This window comes from Narcine bancroftii, chromosome 9, assembly GCF_036971445.1.
Source record: "Narcine bancroftii isolate sNarBan1 chromosome 9, sNarBan1.hap1, whole genome shotgun sequence".
In the NCBI taxonomy this organism is placed as follows: Eukaryota; Metazoa; Chordata; class Chondrichthyes; order Torpediniformes; family Narcinidae; genus Narcine; species Narcine bancroftii.
In genome coordinates this window covers 18,744,902-18,770,397 of record NC_091477.1, presented here as the reverse complement: position 1 = coordinate 18,770,397, position 25,496 = coordinate 18,744,902, and the positions used below count along the sequence as shown (strand labels likewise).

At 37.0% G+C, this 25,496-nt stretch overlaps 1 protein-coding gene across 1 annotated transcript in view; it reads right to left on the bottom strand.

The window, feature by feature from the left end:
• Positions 1-6,833: 6,833 nt before the first annotated feature.
• The window catches only part of atp10b (ATPase phospholipid transporting 10B), a 187,012-nt gene continuing 168,349 nt past the window's right edge, over positions 6,834-25,496 (bottom strand). Inside the window, exons 15-23 of the mRNA XM_069898221.1 lie at positions 24,120-24,304; positions 16,801-17,116; positions 16,500-16,576; positions 14,767-14,892; positions 12,848-13,048; positions 12,058-12,138; positions 11,865-11,969; positions 10,621-10,808; positions 6,834-8,001 (exon numbers count right to left, since the gene is read on the bottom strand). Coding sequence (XP_069754322.1) covers positions 7,746-8,001; positions 10,621-10,808; positions 11,865-11,969; positions 12,058-12,138; positions 12,848-13,048; positions 14,767-14,892; positions 16,500-16,576; positions 16,801-17,116; positions 24,120-24,304 — 1,535 coding nt within the window. The 3' untranslated portion in view covers positions 6,834-7,745. The remainder of the gene's footprint in view (positions 8,002-10,620; positions 10,809-11,864; positions 11,970-12,057; positions 12,139-12,847; positions 13,049-14,766; positions 14,893-16,499; positions 16,577-16,800; positions 17,117-24,119; positions 24,305-25,496) is intronic.

The window sequence follows — 25,496 nt, the reverse complement described above, 5'->3', positions numbered from 1 at the left end:
TTTCAATCTTATAATATGTTTGAAGCTTTGATCTTTTGGGGTTGATCCCAAATTTCATTTTTTTAAATTCTGAAGAATAGTGAGTCGTAGTGATTGATAACCCCAGTTTATCATACAGTCAGGGAGGGCAGCCACAGGGACTTACCAACTGCCAAGACCATTCCTGTGTATGGAATTGTCCTATACTACTCGAAGCCTTGATTTTCTGGAGGGACACTCATATAAGAAGAATGTAATTGGCAGAGCATACTGGTAGAAACTGTGTGACCCAAAGATATTCAACTGATGTACATGTTTTGTGCAGTCATTGGAGATCCTGCCCCATGATTTCTACAAAAGAATCCATATTTGTATCCTTATTGGTTGTTCATGCAAACTAATCATTGTGTTGATTCTAGGAAGCAAATTATTTGCTGATAGCCAAATGCACCTCGATGAATTCCAGAGATCAGTTTGTTAATAATGCAGAGCCAAAATTAATGTCATAAAAAATCTCAACTCATATTTTCCTGATTGTTAAGTTCCTAATGTAAATAGAAACTTAGCAGTAGTAGTCCCACAATTTTGCTGTTGAAGAAACAAGTCTGTTTAAAGATCCTGGGACTGCATCTGTAGAAGTAACGTCTTTTTTCATCCAGTCCTAGTGCAGGCCCATGCACATCATAGGTCACTCTATTCCCTTGCTGACATGTCTGTCCATGGTCTGTCTCATGCACTGCCAGACTGTGACCACCTGAAAATTGGAAAAACAACACTTCGTATCTGTATTCACAGAGTCTCCTCCTCCTGTCAATACTTACTTTTCCTTTCTTGTCTTATCCATGTCCAATTTTCACCTTTTGTCTGTTGATCTGCACTCCTCCCCTGCCCTTTCTTTCCTTCTCCCCAGCTTTTTAATCAGACTCCTGCCTGGTTTTTACTCACACCTTGAAGAAGAGCTCAGGCCCAAAATATCAGTCATATATATTCATCTCCTATGGACGCTTGATCTTCCAGTATTTCTATAGATTTTACAATAATCATAGCATCTGCAGACTTTCATGTTTCTCTCTCAAAGAATTACAAATGAGAGGGGGGAGTTTAAAAGAAATTTACAAGACAAGCTTTTAAAAAAATATATAAACAGAAAGAGTGGTTGCTAACTGGATCATGCCACCATTAGAAATGGTGGAAACAGATATGTCACCAATCTTTAAGAGACAACCTTCTGAACAGGGTATTGAGAGGTATCAACCACATGCAGAGAGTTGTGCAGTTTAAATTGGCATCATGGTTGGCCAAGGTGTCATTCCTGTGCTGTGTTGCTCTATGTTCTGCAATAAATTCAGCCAAGTGATGACACTGAGGAAAAAGTTTAGAAAAAAAAATTGCTTCTTTACAAAGGAATTGGCAAAGGTTTTACCTTTGAGAGGGTTGGATGGCCAAAACTAGGAGTAACTGAGAATAATTAAAGTTTTTTTTAAATTAGAGTGACATGAACAACGATATGTAAAAGAAAGAAAAATTCCCACCGAATGACAGAAAAGTGTAATGAATATTTCTTCCAATTTGTCATTCTGTAGACTGGAAGAAACAAAATGGAGAGCTTTGTCATGCAGGATTTAAAAAAAAATAGTCATAAATGCAGGATCTGAGTAAAAATGTCAAATATTACTGATTTATATTTTCATTATAATTTTATGCAGACCCATCTGATAATTTTTATTAAAATCACTGATTAACAAAAAAAGATATTCTTTGAAATTTACAGATGGAAACATATAGAGAAAAATGTAATTTTGTCTAAACTTTTAAGTTGCATTGATTTAAGTCTTTGCTGTATCACAGCATCCTCTGCAAGTCCAGATCATGATAAAATGAACACTGAAACATGGATTGATTTTGACTCCCGGACCTCACCCCTTTAAATTTACCATTTTTGGATAAATATTGATACTGTGTCAATTGCTTTGGTACAATTTCAAAGGATATATTGCATATTTGTTTTTGTAATTCTGAAGCTAACAATGTGAAGCCATTAAGTTCTCACATTTTGTATTTTAACTGGAAGATTCTTCCATATCAAAGTTGCCACTCTCCTTGCCTTTGAATTAAGTGAAGAGGCTACCAATCTCTTTTAATTTTTTTTCAATTAAGTGAGTTTCATGCAAAAAAACCGAAGTCAGCTCCCATGTCCTTAATGTGTGCCGATACCCTCTTTCTCTTCACTGGTCTGTTTAACCCTTTAACAATAAAACATAAAATTCACAGTATTACTCACCCTATTTAAAAAAAATACTGTATTCTTATGTTCTTGCTTCAACTCTCCCCACATGCTTCCTCCAATTATTTGATCATTATCTTCCATGTTAGAGCACACCCTCCCCAGCAATCCAAGTAAATAAAAAAGAAAGATGTAATTAAAATATAATAATATAATGCACATAACAATCAAAAATAAGGAAACTAAAACCCCTCCCCCCCCAATTAGCATTGTTTAAATAACACACATTGTAACCCCCCTTCCATTACATGGGTTCTGGCAAATGCCACAAAAATTCACATGATTCGATAGTAATTAGTCACTCACTATCCCCAATCCCCCTGAATATTCACCAGATATTTGTTAATAATTCTTTCATATATAAAAATAATATTTTAATTCAACCAAAAGAAACAACGTGTTAATTTAGTCACTCCACCAGATGGGCATTTGACAATTACTCCACAAACACCTGTGCCCAGTCACTATCCGTGAAGAATTTTCTTCCACAACCTGACAAGAATATCTTCAAAGTGGCTGGATGATGCAGTATAAATTTATATCCTTTTTGCCAAAGAGAATTTTTAACCTGGTTAAATTCTCTCCTTCACTTCAGTAATGCTTCACTTATGTCTGGATAGAACAAAACTCTACATCCTTGATAATCAAGAGGACGCACTTCTTGCTTTTGCTCCTTCTGCCACTGCAGTCAATATCTTCTGTCTTGATATTGCAAACATTTTATTAGTATAGAATGTGGCTTTTGATCTGGCAATGGTTGTGGTCTGAGAGCTCTGTGTGCTCTCTCAATTTCAATAGGTTGCTCAAACTTTTCCACTCCCAAAACTTCAGGTATCCATTCTTGAAAAAAATCAAATTTGGTCTCAACCTTCAATACCCTCCTTGAGACCAACAATCTTTGTTATGTCTTCTATGAAATTTTCAAGTATAAATTTGTAGGTGTTTTTCAAACTTTAGGAACTGTCTCCAAAGAATTAAGTAGAATATATATTGGAGATCCATGTGGTGAATGGCACTTTCTTCGCAATCATTTCTGCTTTCCTTACTCTTCTTTTTTTCCTTTCTTTCCTGTTCTTGGCTTGCATTTTCTTTTTTTCCTTCTTTTTCTTCTTTGGTTTCTCAGGTGGGAGGGGGTTGGGGGGAATGGGGGATTTAACCATCATGAGGTACCTAATGGATTTTTTTCCTATTTATATCTTTTTAATTTTGTAATTGATTCCATGTATTTAAAAATTGTAAATAAAATATTCAAATAAAAAACAAGGGACTTTACAGAGTCATTGTGAAGATGAGGTGATATCCAAAACCATCAACTATATTTCAGAGAATTTAGACATTTCTTTACCAAGGTAGTGAATCTTTGGAAATCTCTTCCAAAAGGCCTGATGAGTACTAGTCATTGAGTTTATTTAAGAGATTGAATTTTTGGGGGTTAAGAGAATCAAGATCGAAATATTTTTATTTCTTTCAATTTTTAATTTAGAGTTAGAGCATGGTAACCGAACCTGTGCCATCCAATTGCACCCGTGATATGCGATCAGGCAAAAAGCACTGAATAAAAGAACCATCCGTTGACTTATCGAAAGGTAGAGCAGGCATAGGGTATGAGAGTTTACTCCTGCCTCAGCCCATTTACTTCAAGATATGCAGTCAGGTTTATTTCTGACCTTGTTATAGATAAGCAATTCTTACATGATATGCCTAGCAGGTCATGCCCATCACAACATGATCCAAAATGTGAAAATATATTCCATGCACTATCTGAACCCATAAACAGGTAACCAAATGACAAATCTTCTCCATTTGAGAAGATTTGCTTCTTTGTTAGAAAATCATGATAAATACTAAGTCAATTCAATGCTACATTGAAATATATGCCATTGCAAAAATCAACCATGAAAACAGGAACATTTTAGTGATGGCGGTGGTGGTTATTCCTTCACCTATATTCATGGTATGGCCTGCCTCATTGCTGGAGAGCTTCCTGCCACTCTGAACCATGTCCTGATATGGGAGAATCAACCATTAGGTACTGTTTGGACCAATGTGACACATGCTCCAATCTCACAGTTCACAGACCTGGCACTGAACACTTTCTTGTCTCAATCACCATATCCAAAGCTCAGAATTCTAGCCTCTCTGTATGAAAAGTCCATTGGAAAACACTTTAAAGACCATTCTTATAAGATCTGTTTGGGTTTGATTGTTCCTTACATTCTCACCCACCTCCTTTACTTATATCCCATTCAGGTAGATTTGCTATGATTGACAAGCATTCATCTTCCTCTCAGCTGCTACCATAACTAACTGCAAACATTGGAAAATTCAACATTCATGCCATCAGGTTTGAGGCTACCCAGGTGGAATTTATTTTGCTGTCCTTAATTTACATATGGCCTCTTCCTGGCAATGGATGAGGCTGAGATTGACATGTCTGCCATCTGGAAGTTCCAGCCAGCCCCTATGACAGAATGCAAGTGATCTCCAATGTAGTTACCAAATCTGCATTTGGTCTTAAATATGTAGAGGGGGCTACATCGAGTGTGCTGAATGCAGGTTGGAGAAGGTGGATGTAAAATGAGACTCACCTGGAAGGTCTGTTTATGGCCATGGATGAAAGCGAGGGGGAAATGTAGGGAGAAATCTAACTCTGCTGCAGTGGGAAATGACTAAAGAGGTGGAAGGATAGTTAGGGAGTGAAGAGTGAACCAGGGAGTCTCTTTGAGGTTGGCCATTGCAAAAAGTAGAAAGAGATCAGGAAGGGAAGATACGGCTTGTAGTGGGATCATATTGGATTAGCAAGGTTGGCTTCTCTTCACAAGTGCATTCAGCTGTTGGCTAACTAGTTCTTGGCTCTTTGGTATATAATTTGTTTGAACATTGCCTTATCATTTCTTTTACTTACTGGTGATTTTGTCTACTCTCAGAAGAGTAGCCATAGAATTATCCATGTGAAATTGAGTAGTTTAATCAAGATAGAATATTCTTCAAGTAAAAGTAGAAAAATATACAGCTGTTGAAACTTAATTAGCAAGATATTTGGATTGTGCTGTTCTCTGTATTGTTAAGCAGAAAAAAAATAATAAGCTGAAGCTTCCTGGAGCAATTGAAGAAATAACTTTCCTAAGGAGTTAACAATCCAAGATAGCAATCAAGGCACAATGAATGGATTGCACATCTTGTAATCAAATTTCCAAAGAAGTCAGGCGTGTTAGGTAACTAAATGAAAAAAAAAATCACATCTCTGTCAATGGATAATGAGAATAAATAGATGGAGTGATCAAAATCCAGGCTACAGTTGACTGGGATACATTTAATCAGGTTTAGGAGAAACTGAATACCTGCAGGTTGGAAAACCACCCAGAAGTTTGTTATGAGCCAAATAATAGTGAGTCAGATCACTCGTCTGAGTGCTACTGGTACCATGTAACCCAATACTAAATCGGCCCCCCACCCAGGCTTGCCTGATGCGGAGGGTGGCTAGACAGCCTGCAGAATGAAAAACAAGACCTGTTAAAGGGCAGGTGAGCCCTCCAATAGGGCCATTGGCATCCCTCACATGGAAATTTGGTCTGGCCATTCACTGCAATAGAACTTCCCCCAGCTGTCTTGGACCTCACCATGCCACTAGATCCTGGAGGGGATGCTGAGAGGGTGGGTCTGGACCTATGAAAACCCCTACTCACCTAAATCCATTCACACACTGTTCCTTTCTGAGGAGTAGGGTATCCTATCAAACCCCACAAACTGACTGAAAGGAACCATCATCATCCTATGGGATGGATAACAAGAATAGTAGAAGTATTTTTGAAGAGAGATGAAGAAAATATAAAATGAGTGTGATTGCTGACAATATCAGCAGACAATAACTGACAAGAAATAATTTACAGTCTTGAAGAGGGATGAAAAATGGATACAAATAATTAACTAATTTATGAAGAATTTACTGGAGAGATATAAATGAGCAGAAAAAAAAGGAAAGGATAAAACCAGTTTTTAGGGTTTAGTGTGACATAATTTTAGGGAGAATGTAAGCGATGTGCTTAGCGTTCAGCGAACCAAAATCATGAATAGTGAGAGGTGGGGGGTTGTGATGTGGGAAAAATCATCCAGTGTGAATGAGGCAAATTAAAGAATAGGGAGAGGTGATCTTGGGAGTATAGGGAATGTTATATTTAATTATCTAAACAAGAATTTCATAGGTTGGAATGGTTGATTGTTCATGAGATTAAAAAACTACTAATTGATCATGGAATAGAATACAAGAACTTTCCCTATTCAAGTATACTCCCTGAGACAAAGGTCAAAACCTGCATGACAAAGACAATCTGATGATTTGGAAAATCTATATCTAAAGTGTCTAATCCTGAGGACATGTATGGCATTGAAGCTGGACGTAAGGAAGATTCAACATGAAAACTTTGAGCAGAGTGAAATTTGATTCCAAGTTCATTCACTGGATTAACGCCACCCATTTAAATTTTTTTTAATCTCTGTGTTTGCAATTGTACTTAACTTTGCAGATTGCCTGAAAATGCTTTTTCAATTTCATAATTCACTTCAAGTCTGATTTGCAAATAATCATTTTTAATTTTGGAAGTAATATAAAATATTAACTTTAGACCAAGTTCCATGCTAGCCACAGCTACTCCAAGAAGTATCAATAAATGTCTAATACTTGGAAGAAGCTCATTACAAGGCTCATTACATTAACCATCAGGTAATCTGAACATAGAGCAATGGATTAGATTGCTTAATTATTCTTTTGGGAATAAAAATTGCCTTCTGCACATAATTAACCTTTCTTGAAAACTCATTCATAAAAACTTGTAAACATTAGACTCTCAATAACAAATGTATTTAAAATATTAACTAACTGAATGATTCTGGTTGTCATGTATGATAAAATTTAAATCCAAACACTCATTATTAGAAGACAAATAAAAACAGCACCTTTCCTTTTCTAGGAATTTCATACAAATTTATAAAAACAAAGGTCTATCTTGAAGATACAAAATGGTAAAAGTTCCACAGAGAGGTGGTTTGGTATTAAGTTCATTCTGGCTCATTTACATGAGGAGTCAGGGATGGTAGTGAAGTCCAAGATCTGACAGAATGAACAATTCTTCAAAAAGTCATGTCTGATCAGCAACATGAGTTAACCCAATATTAAGTCATGTTCTTGCTCAACATTCCAAATTAAACTCTTTGCTAAAACTACTGAACAGAAACAGCTGATGAATACCGAGATCCTTCCAAATTTTGTGTGCACACTGTGTTGTTTGTATAATACATCATAAAGTTTCCTTTCTCTGAAAGTCTGCTTTTAAAGTTTGTGGGACAGAATCATTTTTAAATCAGCATTGAATGAGGTACAATGCCATTCATTTCTGAAGCTTCTAATTATTCTAATTGGATAGGTTCACTAGAGAACTCAACAAATTCATTTTGTGGTTCAATATGTCCTAATATCTGTCAAAATTCAGACACAATTGATGGAACTTTGTATCTCAGACGGAGAATCAGGATTACTTGTTGGAGCACAAAGATGATTGATATTTTCCACTCTTGACTGATCAGCAAACTCTGATAAATCTGGCACATCATTCTCCGAGATGTTAAGGCTTTTCCATTCCCTTATAGTTTGAGCCTGTTGTTCTTTGTTCAAATTGTTTAGTTGGCGAGCTTTGTGAAGGAGAGATGCAAATAATGTGCCTTGCAAACTACGAATGAAATACCTGATAACAAGAAAAAAGACACATAAACAATTCTTAATACATGCAACAGATTTAAAACAAAAGCAACATAAAAGCAATTGTTTAATCAAAATACTTTACATTTATCAAATTTGCCCAAGTACAGCATCACATTATTTGCTCATCTAAAACAGCAGAGTTCTGTAGAAAAATAAGATGGCCCATCAGCATTTGAAATATGTGAGAGGTAATTTTATCCCTCAAAAAAATTGGAAGGTTAAAAGACCAAAATTAAAAAATGGACCCAAAGAAACAAAGCCCACTTTCAAAAATACTATAAGGAATGGAGGATTATCACTTCCATATTTTAGATTTTACTATTAGGCGATTTACATAAGTAATTTACTTTTATTATTACATTTGGATAAGTCAGTGAATTGCCCCTTCTGGGTAGAAATGGAACAGCAGTTCTCAAAAAAAAAACGGCAATTTTAGAATCCTTTTACCATTTTCCCTCTGTACATTGACACATGATCCATTAATAAGAAATAGGTTGAGAATATGGTCTTAATTTAGGAAATTCTTCAGGCTTAATGATTTTTCCTTCGCTTGTCCTATTATAGATAACCATTATTTTCAACTGTTCTTGCTGGATGCTGGTTTCAAGGAATGGCATAGATTAGGTGTCCAAAGTTTTAACAATCTCATTATTTGGGATAATTTCACCTCTTTTGTTCAATTATTTTTCTAACAGGCATTTTTTTTAAGATATTTACAAATTAGACATTTTGTTAATTCCAAGCTTTCTGATTTCCTGCAAATTTCAAATTCTAATATTCTTGATCTATTTATGGTTTTATTTTCATGGTGGATTAATATCATGTATTTATCATAACATATTGGATTTAAATCAGTCTCCATGCCTGGTATTATCAAGAGTGTTTGGGAATGAGATTTGAATATAACATTTTCAGTTGAAGATTGGTACTCTATTCTCTGCTTGATTAATGATTCCTCATTTTGTGCAATCTCAAACTTAAATTTTCTAGTATTTTATGCAGATATTGATCCACCCTATGTGAAAAATGTAAATTTTTTGAAGCTTCTCTGATCCATGTGTTTTGGGTGTGCCCAAATTTAGAGATTCTGGAAAGACATTTTCCAAACTTTATCAATGATTCTTAAGATTAATTTAGAATCTTGTCTGTTAATTGCTCTGTTTGTTTTTTTTTCTTGTGACCCAGATAAACCCACTTCTGCATCTCAGGAAATAAGTTTTAGATTTTACCACAATGAATGCCAGACGAGTAATCTTACAGAAATGAAAAGATGATTCATCCCCTACTCATACACTTTGGTTATACAATGTAATGTCCTATTTAAGTTTTGAGAAAATTAAATATTAAATTTAGAAGGTTTAAATTTAATAAAGTTGTGGGGCCCACTCTTAGAATTTTATTATAATTGTTAGAATTAAGAGTTATCATGTGCTCTGGAGATTCACTGTCCGATGTCTGGGGGGGTGGGGGGGTGGTCACCATTGCATCCACATTTTCTATTATATAAGGTAACCTTGATTAGACGGCATGGGTAGATTAGATGTTGTTCTTAGTTTTTTTTCTCTTCTTTTTTCATTTTTTAAAAAAAGTTGGCTTAACTCAGCAAATGGGTTTAACATTGTTTTACAGATCAATTCAAATGATATTTTCTTATGTTTATTAAAGAATTCACAACTTAGTTTCATCTATTTTTATTGCGTGCTTACATGTATACAAATTATTTGTTATTTGCTTTTTTTTCAAAAATTCTGTTTGTAAGCTTATATGTTCAACTCAATAAATTTTTTTTTAAAAAGAAAATGGACCCAAATCAGCTCAGACATAGCGATTAGTGCAACTCCTTTATAGCACCAATGATCTGGATGGTACAGGGGTTCAGATTTCACACAGTCTGTAAGGCGTTTGCATGTTTTCCAGGGTTCTGGTTTCCTCCCACCAAAGCATACAGGGGGTGTAAGTTAATAGTGTGTAAATTGGGCAACATGGAGTCATGGGTTGAAATGGTCTGTTACCGTGGTGTATGTCTAAATTAATACAAAAATTTCCACTTTAATAGGGATAATATCATGGAAAGCAAACCAACCCTCTCCAATAAGTTGACTACCATAAATAATTGTCAAAGATTTTAATTTATATCCTAAGGAAATGAATAACTAGTGGAGGGAGTAAGAATATAGTACAGATGAGATGTGGATGAGAAAGATGTACAGTGTTTCCAAAGGTGCTGATTGCCCCTTGGCCTCATGCACCACATCTCTTATCACTGAACCCAGCCACCATCATCTCTCCCTTTCCCCCATCACTTCCCCTTCCACAGCTGCACCACTGTTTATTTTTTGTTAAGTCTATTGTCATCTGATTGTGCAAGTACAACCCGACAAAACAGCGTTCTCTGGTCCTTGGTGCAAAACACTAGACACACAACCAGACATAACATACACACAGACAAACAGGAGAAGTATTTCATTGATACAAATAAATAAATATTGTTTCATGAATATGAGTGCCTCGGATAGTTGGTGAGCACATTTCCTTTGGTCATTCAGCATTCTCACTTTTTGAAGCAATTCTCAGTTATTCGAAAATGAAAATGTTTGATTACCTTGGTAACAGGGCTACAACTGGTGTGATAAGACAGACGAGGTAGAAAAGTGGATCAGTCATCTGATGTTGCATTATCCAATAAGGATTTGAAGGACTGTTGCAGACCACACAGAGGGTACTATAAGCAAGTGTAATGACGATGTATAATACAATACTGCCAAACATTGAAGCCCAATGCAGCATGGTCTGCCAAAAAAGATTAAATCCAAAAAGAACAAATTACTGAAGTCAAGCAGTTCAAACAAATGTGCAGATCTATGTTCTGCATGCCAGCATTCATTTCTTTTGATATAATAATGAGGAAAAGGGCCTGAGAACTATTTCACTCACTCTCTGCTCTTTTAAAAATACATCAGAATTATTTGTGAGATGATAGCAGGGGGGAGGCCATAGATTGTAATGTGTCTTACTCTCAACAAAATGTGATTTGGTGATGTCATCTTTGAACTCTTACCAGAACTATCAAAATAACTTTCAATTTTAATATCCTTGTAAGATGTTCAGAGACAATTATGATTTCTGGATAGAGATTTTGAAGAACAGCCAGAAGCTATACTAATCACAGACATAACCTGGAAAAGAAGCTACTCTAGACGTACAAAACCCATCCTCTGATGTAGCCTTGCCAAATGGGCTGTTTGACAATGACATTGTTTCCACAGAAGTAATATCGGTGATTCCAGATTGAAACTAAAGCAATTCCATGTCCTGAGGACATTATTTAGTAGGTATAGTGAGCAGATGTGTAGGAGGACAGGGTTAGATGGAGTGATGGTAGTGTCAAAGTCAAAAAAAGAATGGATCCCAATGTATTAATTCAATTCAAGTCAAGAATAGCAGACAACAGTTATACATGAATGTAGTTCACAATTACGACTTTTTTACAGAATTCATGCCTAGTCTGTTCACTTGCTTTGTACATCTTTGAAATAGCATCACACCAAACAAGTTATTTTAAATGATTTAAATTCATATTATCTTTCTTGAGACATATACTCAGATGTTGCTCTATAATATAGAGTTTTAGGTAAGTTCTCATATAAAATACATCTCCATTGGGAAAGAATGCATTCACTTCCCACTTTTTTGTTTTTTATTGAACAATTCATATGGAAGTAAACTGATTGGAAATTCTTCAGTTAGTAGAAACAGTCTCCAAGTTGAGTTTGAGAGAAATTTCAACACTATTTTGTTGCTTCCTATTTAACTTCAATGGTGTATTTTTCTATGGTTTTGACTTACCCAGGTCTTGGTTTCGATTGCTAGATGAGCTAGAATTGTGAAGAGGGACAGAGTATTCATCGGTGTTCCAAATGTAAACAGGTCAATATTCGAACCTTGATAAGTCTTGAAAAATAAGGAAAGAATAGTTTCTAATCAAACTAAAGTATGAACCTTTAAAGGTAGCTCTTAATAGAACAACATCAGTACTTACAAAGTATGGAATGAAAAAGCAGACAAGACTTTGATAAAAAGCATCCAGCATGGCAATCCAAAAAATGCAGTGATTGTAAGCCTAGTAAAGATGATAAAAAAATAAATTCTTGTTGGTCTTTAATGGTCACCAAATGCAAGCCAGAGTTTATGGCATTCTTATTTCATTCCCTCTATTACCCACTTCACAATATTTTTGTATAGCATTTTATGAAATTAGCAAAAATACTGGTAAGATGTTAACATGCAAAGTCACTGAAAAAAACACTGAAGGCAGTTAACATGTATGCAAGGATGGTCAGAAAGAATTCTTTGATTGATATTCTTTGTCAGTGAAAGATTGATTTGTTTCTTCATTTTACAGCTCAGAATCAACAATATTTTCCATCAACTCATGGCCTAATTGCTGGACAAAGTTTTGTTCAAGTGAAATGCAAATTCAGACTCTGCACACGATTCAGATCCTATTCTGGCCAATGTCGCTATTTCAATCAAAATCACCAAAACCAAGTTCTATGATATTATGACATTCATGTTAGTTAGAGTTTACTGTGTACACTTTGGTGGGAGTGATTACAACATTACAACAGAAACTGTACATCAAAACTGCTTTATTGGTTTTAAAGGATTCTGGGAAATCTGGGGGTTGTGAAGTTTGCTTTATATACAAATATATTTTTGTTGTCTTTTGGAAATGCTCCCACTTCAAAAATAAGTTCATTAAAGCAAATTACAAAAAGCAAGGAATAAAAATCAGAGACCAGTCACTTTATTTTGCAAATATTTCTTACCCCTGATTGCTGACTATTTCTGTATAGCTCAGGAAACTCTAGAAGTATTTCTGCAGATACGTCTTTGTCCAGTATTCCACATGTCAATGGAGGAAGGGAGGTGAAAAGGAGGTTGAAGAAAATCATCAGCCAATAGTCAATCATAGAAGATCCGCTAAATCCACAATAAAACTGGTACCAGAACAGTAGATTCACATAGGCCTGTGAATAAGAAACAGAAAAATGTTTCAGCTTACTTAAAACTACTGATGCTGCAAACTGTTTACAAACTGAAAATAGGGCAAATGCAAAATGCCCAAAGTTTATCTTTAGTAAAGGACAGCAACATTCAAAATTTATTATGCCAAATCATCTGCCTGGATGCCCACCAGTAACTAACGGCACACTTGCAGCAATGGCTTGCTGTTTCCAAATGGGCCTGTGCTCAATAAACCGGGCCTCTGGCATGCTTTACACCGTGAGCTGCACGATTAGCATAGCGGTTTGTGCCACGTTGTTTTAGCACCAATGATCAGAACTGGGTTTCGAAACCCGTGCTATCTGCAAGGAGTTTGTACGTTCTCCCTCTGTCTGCGTTTGTTTCTTCCTTGTGCTCCGGTTTCCTCCAACTATTCCTAAAAAATGCACCAGGGTTGTAGGTTAATTGGATGTAATTGGGTGGCACGGGCTCGTGGGGCAAAAGAGCTGGATGTCTAAATAAAAACAACACTCAAGCATTAATGTGTGAATGTCACTAGTAACTGCCCTCAGTATAACACTGATAACATAAAGTTAGTAATTTTAGGTGCCTGATGGTGATTCTAGGCATTACTCTATCTTGGATTTTGCACAGTCATCGGGAAAGGTTACAAGAAAAAATATAATCATGCATCCAGCTGTATCTTCAAGAAAATGCATAATTACTTCTCCCACTCGTTCCAAAGGTTAGCATTCAATTCATTTCTTATTACCTCCTAATACCCTTACTGCCAGAATATCCCAGCTGACACCCAAGCTCTCACCCCATTCAGGACATATCTCTCTGAACATATCTGAGATGCAGACAGAGCTGGAGACTCTGTCTTTTCCCAGGGTCTCACTCAGTCAGGTGTTCTTTGCTACTGAATCACCCAGGTGTAATGAGAAGTCGCCCATAAGGCTGGTTAACTGAACACCCCGAAGCATGATAAGTACTCGACTTTGTTGGCAGGTGAAAGGTAAGCAGTTTAGTGATCATCAGAGACTCTGGCAGTTTGGCAACCTAACAACCAGAAATAGAAGAAAGAAAAGGCACTCACTCAGAAAACTGTCAGTGTGTTGGTTGGTTTCTTTGGTCTTTGCTGTGTAATGAATTTAGATATCAAAATCTCCGTCAAGATATGTTGCAAAATAGATGAGCAACGTTCCTGTAACTTTGTTTCAAACTAACCTCAACACATTTCAGATGTCACTCTCCTATTTCTCATGCAAAGACCATCTCTCAATTTCTGCAGTTGTTCCAAAACTTTGCACTTTAGTTTGGTTCAGCATTATTTTGAATTCATAACGCTGAACCAACTCACCACAATAGATTGATTGCATGTACTTAATGCAATGATGCCCTTCAGGCTCAGGAGGGCCTGATGAAAATTAACTGTCAACACAAAGTGCGACTGTGACATTTTTTGTTGGTTAGTGGTCCAGTGCCTCGTTCTGTTTGCCATGTGTCTTCCATTAAGTCAGTGGAGTTCATTCAGAACTGATATCAGTGATTGCTTACCTACATATTTAAGAGTTTGAGGGCACTTCTACCAGGGCAGCCTAAAGAGACGAAATTGAGAAGCCAAGAACTAAACAAAAACATAAACAGCTGAGTAATATTGGGAGAGAATCCATGTGATTTCAGAATGACTTTATTATGCTGCTAATTATCTAGCTGAAAGCAAAATTTGTCTACTTACCACATTCTTGTAAAAGTAATAAATGATCATGTTGGCCAAGCGGGTGTAGCACCAGTGACCATGGACCAACAACAGCTTTTTGAGGTATTTAAAATGAGAGACAGCAAAATCACTGGCCATCACAGCCTGTAAACACAAAACATTACATAAGGGAAAATTTTAAATTCATTAAACATTAGCTAGATCAAGCAACTCTGTCCGTCCAGTCTATTGTTTGATTTATATTGCACCAAGCTTCATCCTTTACTTCAGCTTAGCCCTCTATTCCATTCATATCCATCTGGACTCACATTACATTTACACCTGCTCCTAACTCTGGAAATACATTTTGTATTAAGTGCAATCTCTGGGTGAATTGTGAAGTCATTAAACGAGCTTTTGTCATGTTTGACAGTCCCATTTTTTCTCTTTTAAGTGAAAAAAGAAACTGGCCTAAAGATGCTTCACTGTTGGGAAAAGGGGATTAACCAGCAAGATACTTGGTGCAAGTACCTGCCAGTGTAAATTCCAGTGGCGTGCTAAATCCAGGGAATTGTACTGAATGCAATAGTTAGGACACAAAATAAAACCCCTTTCCTCCTCTCCCATCAAAATGGCAGGATAGGCAAAGGAACTTGTGAAGGTTACAAATAATGGTTTGCTAGGGGATTGATGGCTGAGAATTTTTTGAGTAGATGTTGTGACACAGAAGCAGTTAGTGTATCATACAAGGATCTTGCTGGAGATAAGTTCCATGATCTATGTAATGACAGTAGTGTGGTGCAGGTCACAGTTAGACTGGGCACCATACCTGGGCACCCAAAGGAGAGCCACACAAAGTTTTTAACATTGACTCCTGCCCCGAGGCTGCTTCCAACATGAATAGACTTCCACTGCCTTGGATGGAGTCCATTTAGATATTGCTAAATATGCTTCTTATTCCTTGAAATGGACAGCATTTGTGTCCCACTTCATGAGTGAAGACTTAATTTGCAGGAAAGACTATATCAACATGCTGATGTACCATCAATAATCGCAAAAGGCTGAAGTTGTGAAATTATCAGGCTTTTATCAACTAAAGACTGGAACAACCATCAACCTCATTCACTGATGGAACCAAAGAGAAAAGGGGAGCATGCAAGGGGCAGTTTTGGGAGGTGCATCCCATTGGCAACAGGCAATGATGGCATAAAAATGGTTTACCACACATGCATTGGAGGGCATGAAAGCACTCTAGCATATTTAATTGATCATAACCGTATCAGTTGTTTATTTTTTTAAATAATTGTCTATTACTCAGGACATTCAAACATTGTTCTAAAGATAGATTTTTTGGTCAATATCTTTGTATCTACTTTACCATAAATTTTTCTTAACTTTTAAAACCTGTATTAGTCATGACTAAATCCATATTTATTTTACGTTGAAGAAACATATCCAGCCTGTTGATCCCATTCTGATTGACCAGCCTGTACATCCAATTCTGAATTAACACTATCACATATATGTGGCATCATTCTTGTAAATAACTCTCTACCTCTGAAATATTTTCTCAAAATGATCATCTGAACTCAACCTTGTCAGAATGATACACTGTTCCCTAAGTGTCAATAAAGGGAAGCCCAGCATGAATACACATACCTGTATGTAGAAATATTTAATAAAGAAGGAGAAAATTGCTCTAACCATGCTGCATCAATAATTCTTCCAGCATGATTCATTATTTTGGTGCCAAATATTAACTTCTACTGTACCTGCATTCCCTCTTGACCAGTAATCCCAATGCCCACATTGGCAACTTGGATCATACTGACATCATTGGCTCCATCACCTAGAAAATAGAGTACAGAACAAAAGAGACTAGAAGGTTGGTGGAAGCATTTCAATTAGTCATAGTGTATTAAACAGGTTCAGCATAGATGAGCTGGGCTGAAAGAGCCCCATTTCTATGTTGTATGACTCTAGGACTCTGTCATATTAAGGCAAATATCAAATCATATAAATAAAAGAATTTTTCCTCAAATCTGAAGAATAAAGGAAAAAATAGAATTGTACCTATTGCTAATGTCATGGCCTTCAGATGATCTCGGACTAGCTCGACCACCATGCTTTTCTGCCTTGGAGTGAAACGACAGCATACCACAGACTGGCAGCACTTTGCCAGATCCAGAAACTTCTTCTGCATGTTCCCTTGGATGATCAAAGTCAAAGTCTTTCCATCAATTACCAAACCAAAATTGGGCTTGGTGGGAGGTTTTAATGAAGAGGATGTGGACGCAAAGCTCGCAGTCAATTTGGAAGTAGAGCAATTTATTCCATTATGCTTTCTCACATCATCCAAGATACAATCCAACAAACATTCACAGGTTTCCTGTTAAATAACAATTTTAAAAATGATTACAATTTAGAAAAAATGAACAATAATTTCAATCAGCTATTACCGATGGTTAGTTTTTCTTCAACATTCAAACTGTAAACTATGCAACCCTGATTTGGGTCTTCACAAAAAAGAATGAGCCATCAGAATTTAAATGAGCCATCAAAATTTAATTCAACTTTCAGTTTCACAAAGATCAAAAAACCCTTCAGAATTGAGATGAGGCAAGGGACTTCTTCAAAGGAAAACTTCAAGTCATACTTTTAACTCCATGTTGAAGGAAACCATACTGGCATTGATGGAATGTGTCATTGACTGTCTCACTCAGGGCAGTGCCTCAACAATGATTTTTTCTCCATTAGAAAAGCGAAAGTGAAGACATTCTGAAAAATTTCCTTCCTAGATACAAATAGTTACATTAAGATATGAAATATAGGAGCACAGAGGAAAAATCTTAAATTATTCAAGTCTGGGACAGCAAGAAACTTCTCCACTTGTGAAGGATAGTTTAGTGATTTGCACTTTCCAAGTTTGACCTGATCCCATCTGCCCAACAGGGTGCAATAAAAGTAGTAGTAGTGTTACAACCCCGAGCTGAAACAAAATATCAAAAATAAGTGCCAAAACAAAATATAAATGCAAACACTAAAGGCACATGAAAAGGCACAAGTCCAGGGCCACTCTGAAGATGACAAAGATATCCCCCTCAAAGACATAGAGCATCTAAAGATCTCACCAACTCCTCCAATGCTGCTGTCTCCAAAACTCCTGTGACCTCCATAGCCACATAGTCTCCTCTACATTCCAGCAATGAACTTGAGCTTGAGGCATCCAAATCACCCTGTTGGCCTTGGTTCTGAACCCCCCCCCCCCCCAACAGATGCAATTAAGAAGCTTTCAGTGCACAAGTCCCTTTAGGACTCCTGATTTCCATCGGTATCATCATGAATCCTGATCTTTGGTTTCCATAAGCCAATTGCCAGCATCCTAATGTGAGGCCTTCGGCCATCAAGCTGATGTGCTGCTGTGGCCCTCCACCCTGTAAGGGCTTCTTTCACATTTATTTTTCACCTCAGAAGATTGGGGAGATACCTTCTGATCTGGTGCTGTGAGTTAGTTACACATTAGGGTGGAAGTCTACTCCAATTGATAACCTCATAAGATTGGGGAGATACCTTCTGATCTGGTGCTGTGAGTTAGTTACACATTAGGGTGGAATTCTACTCCGATTGATAATTCACAGAGCTTTATAGATGCCCAATTTTGAGCTTCTACTCCACTTAACACTTCGTAAAAACAATGCAACTCCTAAAGCTGCTTTCTTCAAAACTGCCTTGGCCAGGGATAAGGAATTTCAGCTATAAAGTTGGAATTGAATAGAAGGGATTGCTCTATTTGCAACAAATATCATTAAGAGAATTGATGAATGTGTACAAAATCATGACTGGTTTAAGTAGGGTCAAGTAAAGGACCAAGGTATTGAAACAAAAAATGAGCCAAAGTTGCAAGATAATGTGAGGAAGATTTTTTTAAAAATCAGAATGCAATTAATATCTGTTACTCATTACCTGTAACAGAGGTGGAAGTCAAACCTATTAGTACCTTCAAATAGAAGTTCCATTGGCATGAAGATTACAATTTTTGGGGCTGTGGAGAAAGGCCAAAGGTATGGATTGGATAGGATTGCTGCACCAAGAGGAGACAGAGATCTGATAGTTTAAAAAGCTTCTTGGACATAACAATCCTATGATTTTATAACTACTTTGGGTTGTAATTACCTAATTTATGGGGCAGCTCAATAAGTGTTGTCATATCCACATGTGCTCAAAAGTTCTTTTGCTGAGTGACATATTTTCTCCCTTGGTTTCAGTGGTTTAATGCTGGATTAAATATGAAATGTTGATTATCTGAAAAAAATACTAATGCCTTCTTAAACGACCAACAACAATAAAAGACTACCTTTCTATACCACCCCTGCTTTTAAAATAAAAAACGTTCTTTATCTTACAAGTACAAAATTAATTTCTAAATTCACTTCAACACCAAAAAACAAAATGCAACAACCAATTAAAGTTGAAAATGCAAAGTACATTTACACCTCAGGTGTGACATTTACAAAAAAAACAAGTCATAAATTAATCTGTGATAGAGAGCAGAAAGGAAAGGTTGCAGAAATACCAGTCATTTGCAAATGTCAACAATTTTCATGTTAGAAGAGACTTTGTTTTTTTAAAAAAAAACACTAATGGTTACAAAGTACCTATGTACATTTATTTGCCACTACATATTGATTTAAAAGAGGAAGACTTTAATTAATCCAAAGGCTTTTATATTTTCACTTGATAGAACTTCCTTGGTTACATGAAGAGAACATATTTTTCTTGACTGGTAGAATTAAAAAGCACATTTACTTTGAAAAGATATAGGATTCATAGATTCATATCAGTAATAAATATGGCATGTGTCTGCTTTCCCCTGACATCTCAGCCTCATGATCTCCACATTAGATTAGGTGTGATTCATGCCCTCCATCTACTCTCCTTCAGTGTCATATTATCAACCTCGCTCCAAGGCAATGCATTAAGCTCACCAAATTTAGAAAATGATATGATCTTGCTTCATTCAGAAATGAAAGACACCATTATTTAAAATATTCTGTCATTTGTGTACTGACCACAAGTCAGTACATTTTTTTAAATTTAAGTTGTCAGAAATGACAGTACATTTGTGGGAACAAGATGACTGAGGCTGAGATGGGATAGCCCCTGGGAAATATAGACTTGCATGCAGCATACATGTTCTCTCAAATTTTGTAGAAGTTTTTCATTTAATTTTTTTTCCTGCTCCCAGCTGATTGGGGAGACTGACTGCCTATCAGGCAGGAGTCTAGCACATGAAGCCCACAGCTCAGAGTGCACAGAAGATAAAACCACTGTGGAGTGGGAGATTTAAGATTTGAAATCTCAGATTGGGAGTGATTGGAGAGGTCATCTGATTCCCCATTCCTATTCACAAGGATTTCCCATCATAATTTTCAAACTATTTTTCAATCCAATGCCATCGAGGTTAAGCCAGAAGTGGTTGCTCTGGATTGTGTGGAATTTCTACTCTCACCGCCCATTTTGAGGAGGTTAAAATTTCTCCAATGATTCTTGAAGAAATCTGGGAGTTTAAAATTGTGAATTTGAAGGCATAATATTTCCCATTAAACTGCAGCTCTAATGGTGTGGTTCATTGTTTATCAGTCAGCTTTGTAAAACAGAGTAGTTTGTGAAGCCTCGTTCTTCTTGGTGGAAGAGGATGTATGTATGCAAGATGCTTTCTGAGAACACTCACCTCGTGTTCCAGTGCATTTTGTAAATGGAATACATTGGATTCACTGTGTGCCAGCACTAGAAGGAAGGAATCATTATGGTGGTGGATCTGGTCCCTCTCTATCAGACTTTTGTGTCTTGAATGGTGAGGAGTTTTATTTTAATGCTGTGTGATTCACACTGATACATGTGATTGTGGGTGATTCCTGTATTTCTGGAATATATAACATAACATTATGGCAGGACAACATGAGATAAGTGGAGAATAAGAAACACATTTTACCTTGTAAAGATTGGGTAAAATATGTATCTTGTCCAAACTGGTGTTAGGCAATATTTTTACTTCACCCATGTGACTCATTTTAATGCCCTATCTACTAGCCAGTGCAACTCACCCTCGGTTCTGCAGTAAAGGATAACCTGGGTATTTATACTTTAAACTTGAATGAGATCAGAATGCATTGTGCCATCAACACTCATTTAATATCTTCCTAATTCAATGTGTAATCATTAGGCTGGAAAGTATATCAACTATACTAATGAAGGCAAACAATTACCATCATTTGCACTTGAATGGCCAACAATTATTGTTAATACATTGTGCCCACCATAACTGCAAAAGACAAATCTGCTCCAGCAGGATCCACTGTTGGGCATCACCTTTTTTTTTAGGATCACCTGAAGTGAATGCAGAAGCAATGTCATATATTTTGAGCCAACTGCACATTTTATGTGTACTGCCCCCAGGAATTGCAACTAAAACACATGCAATGTTTCACAAGTTGCACATATCGTAATCTAGAGACCTTGGCATGGGTTCAAGTACTGAAGAAATTTAAGCTCCCAAGGGTAGACATTCTCTTTTTCAAAATTATTATCCTTTAGAGAAGAGGTATATCTGATTATCGCTGTCAGTAAATTTGAACTATAATCAAGTTTGCCAGTTTAAGAGTGCAAGAAACCTTTGTTTATTTCCTTACATTTTCACAGAATATCCTCAGATTTCAATGCCAAACTACCATAGATCTTTAAATGTAAACATCAGAAGCAACCTTTGAAAAGCAGTTTGGAAGTTAACAAGTTGAAATATGTAAGTTCTGGCATCTTGATATCATATTTGATTGGCATAGTATCTGAACATATTTTTACAGTCAATGAAGCCCATTTAAATTGTGGTGACAGTTTAATGTGATGAAATATACATGTTGGATTCAAGACCACCCAAGAAGTGAGCAATAATACCCAGGAAAACAAAACCTTTTAAGACACCATCTGCTTAATTTCTGATTGTCTCTCGTCCCTTCCTTTGTGCTCAATGTTGCAGATTCAAGCAACAGTTTGAAATGATTTCTCATGTTGTCCTGTCTTCTTTAAATATGTGCTTTTGTTCAAATGTTCCTTTTCCGTGGAATTTTTCTCATGTTATTTTATTGCCTCTAATTTTGTCCTTGCCATATTAAAATATAGGACTCACTGAAAGCCAAGCCATCTAAATGCTGAGTCATTCAGACCAAAATGTTATTTTATTCAAACATGGTTAGCTGTTGCCAGGTGGACAGAACATTGAGTACTAAGCCCAGGACCAGTGTGTAATTTCAAATGAATAAAAAATGAGCTGTGGGTCATCCTTGCGATTGAAAAACCTACATCAACACTAACCCTACATCAATAGTTGTCTAGTGGGAAGAGCTCCAGGGTCAACTGTAATGATGCTCACAATGGATCAGCTTTCTAACCAAGCATCCCAGATCATGGGGTAATGTAATAGGGCAAGTAGTAGAGCTGCTGCCACACACCTTCAGTGAGCTGATTGATTTCAGTCATAATTTTCAGTGTTATCTGTGTGGAGTTGGTACATTTTTTTTCTGTGATCACACAGATATTCTCTAGGATGAACAGGTTACAGTGTTTTCTGGGCACTATAGGTTGCCCTAGTCTTTTGGTGGAATATGATTGCACAAGCCTAAAGAATTTGGAGCAAATATAGGTTTTCAGTCTCTATCATTTAATAAGATCATGGTTCATCTAATTGTAACCTCAACCCTGCATTCCTGGATGTACTTCTACTGTGATGAAATGCTTCGACATGCTGGTCATGGCCAGAATTAACATGTACCTAAGGAAAGATCTGGACTCACCACAATTCGCCTATCGTCTTAATCACTCCACTGCAGATATCGCTGGCTCTCCACTCAGCTCTGGATCACTTTGAAAATAGCAAATCATATATACAGCTGCTCTTCATAGATTACAGCTCAGCCTTCAATACCATTATTCCCTTAGTGCTGGGTCAAGAAGCTACAAATTCTAGGTCTCTGAACCCCACTCTGCATCTGGATCCTTGACTTTTTCATTGGAAAACCACATTCAGTACAAATTGGAAACAATGTCTCCTCCTTACTGATCATCAACACAGGCACACCCCAATGACGCATGCTTAGCCCACTGCTCTACTCGTTATACGTCCATGAATGTGTGGCCAGGCCCAATTCCAATGCCATCTACAAGTTTGCCGATGATACCAGAGAATCACAAACAGCAATGAAGAAGCATACAGAAGGGAGATAGATCAGCTTATTGAATGATGTAACAACAGCAACAACCTTCCTCTCAACATCATCAAAAACAAGGAGATGATTGTGGACTTCAGGAGGAAATCAGGGGAAGACAATCCATTCCCCAGTGTTAACATCTCCGAGGATCTGTCCTGGAGTCTCCACATTGTACTGTGGAGAGGATTCTGGCTGGTTGCATCACTGCCTGGTTTGGGGGCATCAAGTGTCAGGACAAGAAAAAACTCCAGAGGGTTGTTAACTCAGCCTGCGACCTCACAGGCACCAGACTTCATTCCATCAAGGACATCTACATGAGGCAGTGTTTATTCTCAAAGATCCCCACCACCCAGCCCATGCCCTCTTCACTCTGCTACCATCATGGAAAAGGTACAGGAGCCTAAAGATGAGCACTCAGCGACACAAGGACAGCTTCTTTCCTACTGCCATCAGATTCCTGAATAATCAATGAACCAAAGACACTGCCTTAATTTTTGTGCACGACTATTGTTAATATTTTAAAATTTCTTTATAGTAATGTCATAAGATGGTTATAATAGGCACATTGGCACTATGGTGCTACCACAAAACACTGAATTTCATGACTTGTTCATGAAGTTAAAACCTGACTCTGATTACTTGCTTTAGTCTTTCATCTTTTGCTTGTCAAGAGTTTGTCTGCCTTCAAATATTCAAGGTTCTGCTTTAACTGCCCTTTGAGGGAAACTGTTCCAAATACTCTTGACATCCTCACAGAGTAAACAGAATCACCTAATTTCAAACTTAAATAGGTGTCCTTGAATTTGTTTTCAAAATACTGAACACTACTTCTAGATCTCTCTCAACAGGCAATTTCTGGTTAATATTTATGAAACAAAACCCAAGATTTTCTGATTCATTTAACTCTTTTAAACTCCAGCAGATACAAGCTAACCATTCCAGATACATGCCCAATTCAACTTCTATGAACTGTTTCCAACACATTAACATTCTTTGTTAATTAAGGAGACAGATTCTGTGCCCATGTGTGGAGTCCCCAATGCTCTATTTGACTGAAGTACCATCTCTTTAGCTTTGTATTCCATTCCCATAGCAATAATGTAGATCAAATGTAATTATACCTGCTCTCACCTGGTTTCCACTGTTTAGAGTGAAGATCAAATCATTTGGATTCAGAAGCTTACATGCATAGGCAATATATACAGCAGTTTCTTGTTTATCTCCTGTGAGGACCCAGATCAATATTCCAGCTTCTCGAAGAGTTTCAATCGTGTCTGGCACACCATCCTGGAGACAATCTTCAACACCTGTTGCACCTTTTGTGACCAAAAACCAAATATTAACAAGATCTTTTGAAACTTGTGTGTGTAATTAGTTAATGTAATTTTTCTAGTATTAGCAGCATTATATTCCTAATATGGCAATGAAGTGACTTCATTACACACCAAGGAAAGATAATAAATTGAACTCTTTACATAATTCAGCACCATGAAGTACTCATTTAGCTCTGGATTCATTGTTGTGTAACAAAACGACAAGATGAAAAGTGCACCAGATAGTAAGTTTTTGAATTAGGGAGGTATAGATGTTCATGTGTAGTAGGGCAAACTCTGAGAAGCCAAGAAATTGGACCTATTAGTGCCTACCTTTCATCAGCAAATTGAAAGCAAGCTTTCAAGACCAGATCTCAATGTTCATTTTCAGGTGAAAATGCCCACGGAAAATTATCATGAAATTTTCTAAGCACTTTCCTGATTCTAGCCAAACATCTGAACATAGAACCCTACAGCACAGAAGAGGCCCTTCAATCCTTGATGTTGTGCCGACCTACATATTCCTACCAAATAAAAACTAAACCCTCCTTAACTCGTAGCTCTCTGTTTTTCATTCATCCATGTACCTAAGAATCTAAAATAAGGGGTAACTGTGGTAAACCACTGTATGTATATGTTTGGGCACACCCATTGGCCAACTGTGCCTGTGGCTCCTCTCATTGGCTCCAGAATGTTCCACAGCTCCCTGCCCAGTGCACAACAGTCGAGCACCATGAATGTGCTTTTATTCTAAAGCTAATAAAAGCCCTGTGATAGTACAGATTCTATCACCAACATGTATATGTACATATGTCCAGATGGTATGTAGGATGACTGTGATTGGCTGAGAGTGTAGCCACACCTACTGGCAGGTCTTAAAGGATTGTTCCTCGCCAGACCAGGTCATTCTGGACTGGTCGACCTACTTGTGATATGCTCCAGTCTTTTAGTTCATAAAAGCCTTGGTTTGGATCAACAAGTCTTTGGTTCTTTCGACATGCACTACAAGCCCATCAGTTCATTCAATTTCAATCTTCATCATACATTACCCAGTTTCAGTTTCCAATATTCAGGATAATGGAAATTCCATCATCGGTTGCTACACTATTGATTGCATCCTCAAGTACACATCAAGTTCCTCGCTTTCAGTAGAATTGAACAACTCATGTTGCAGGACTATTACTGTGGGACATTG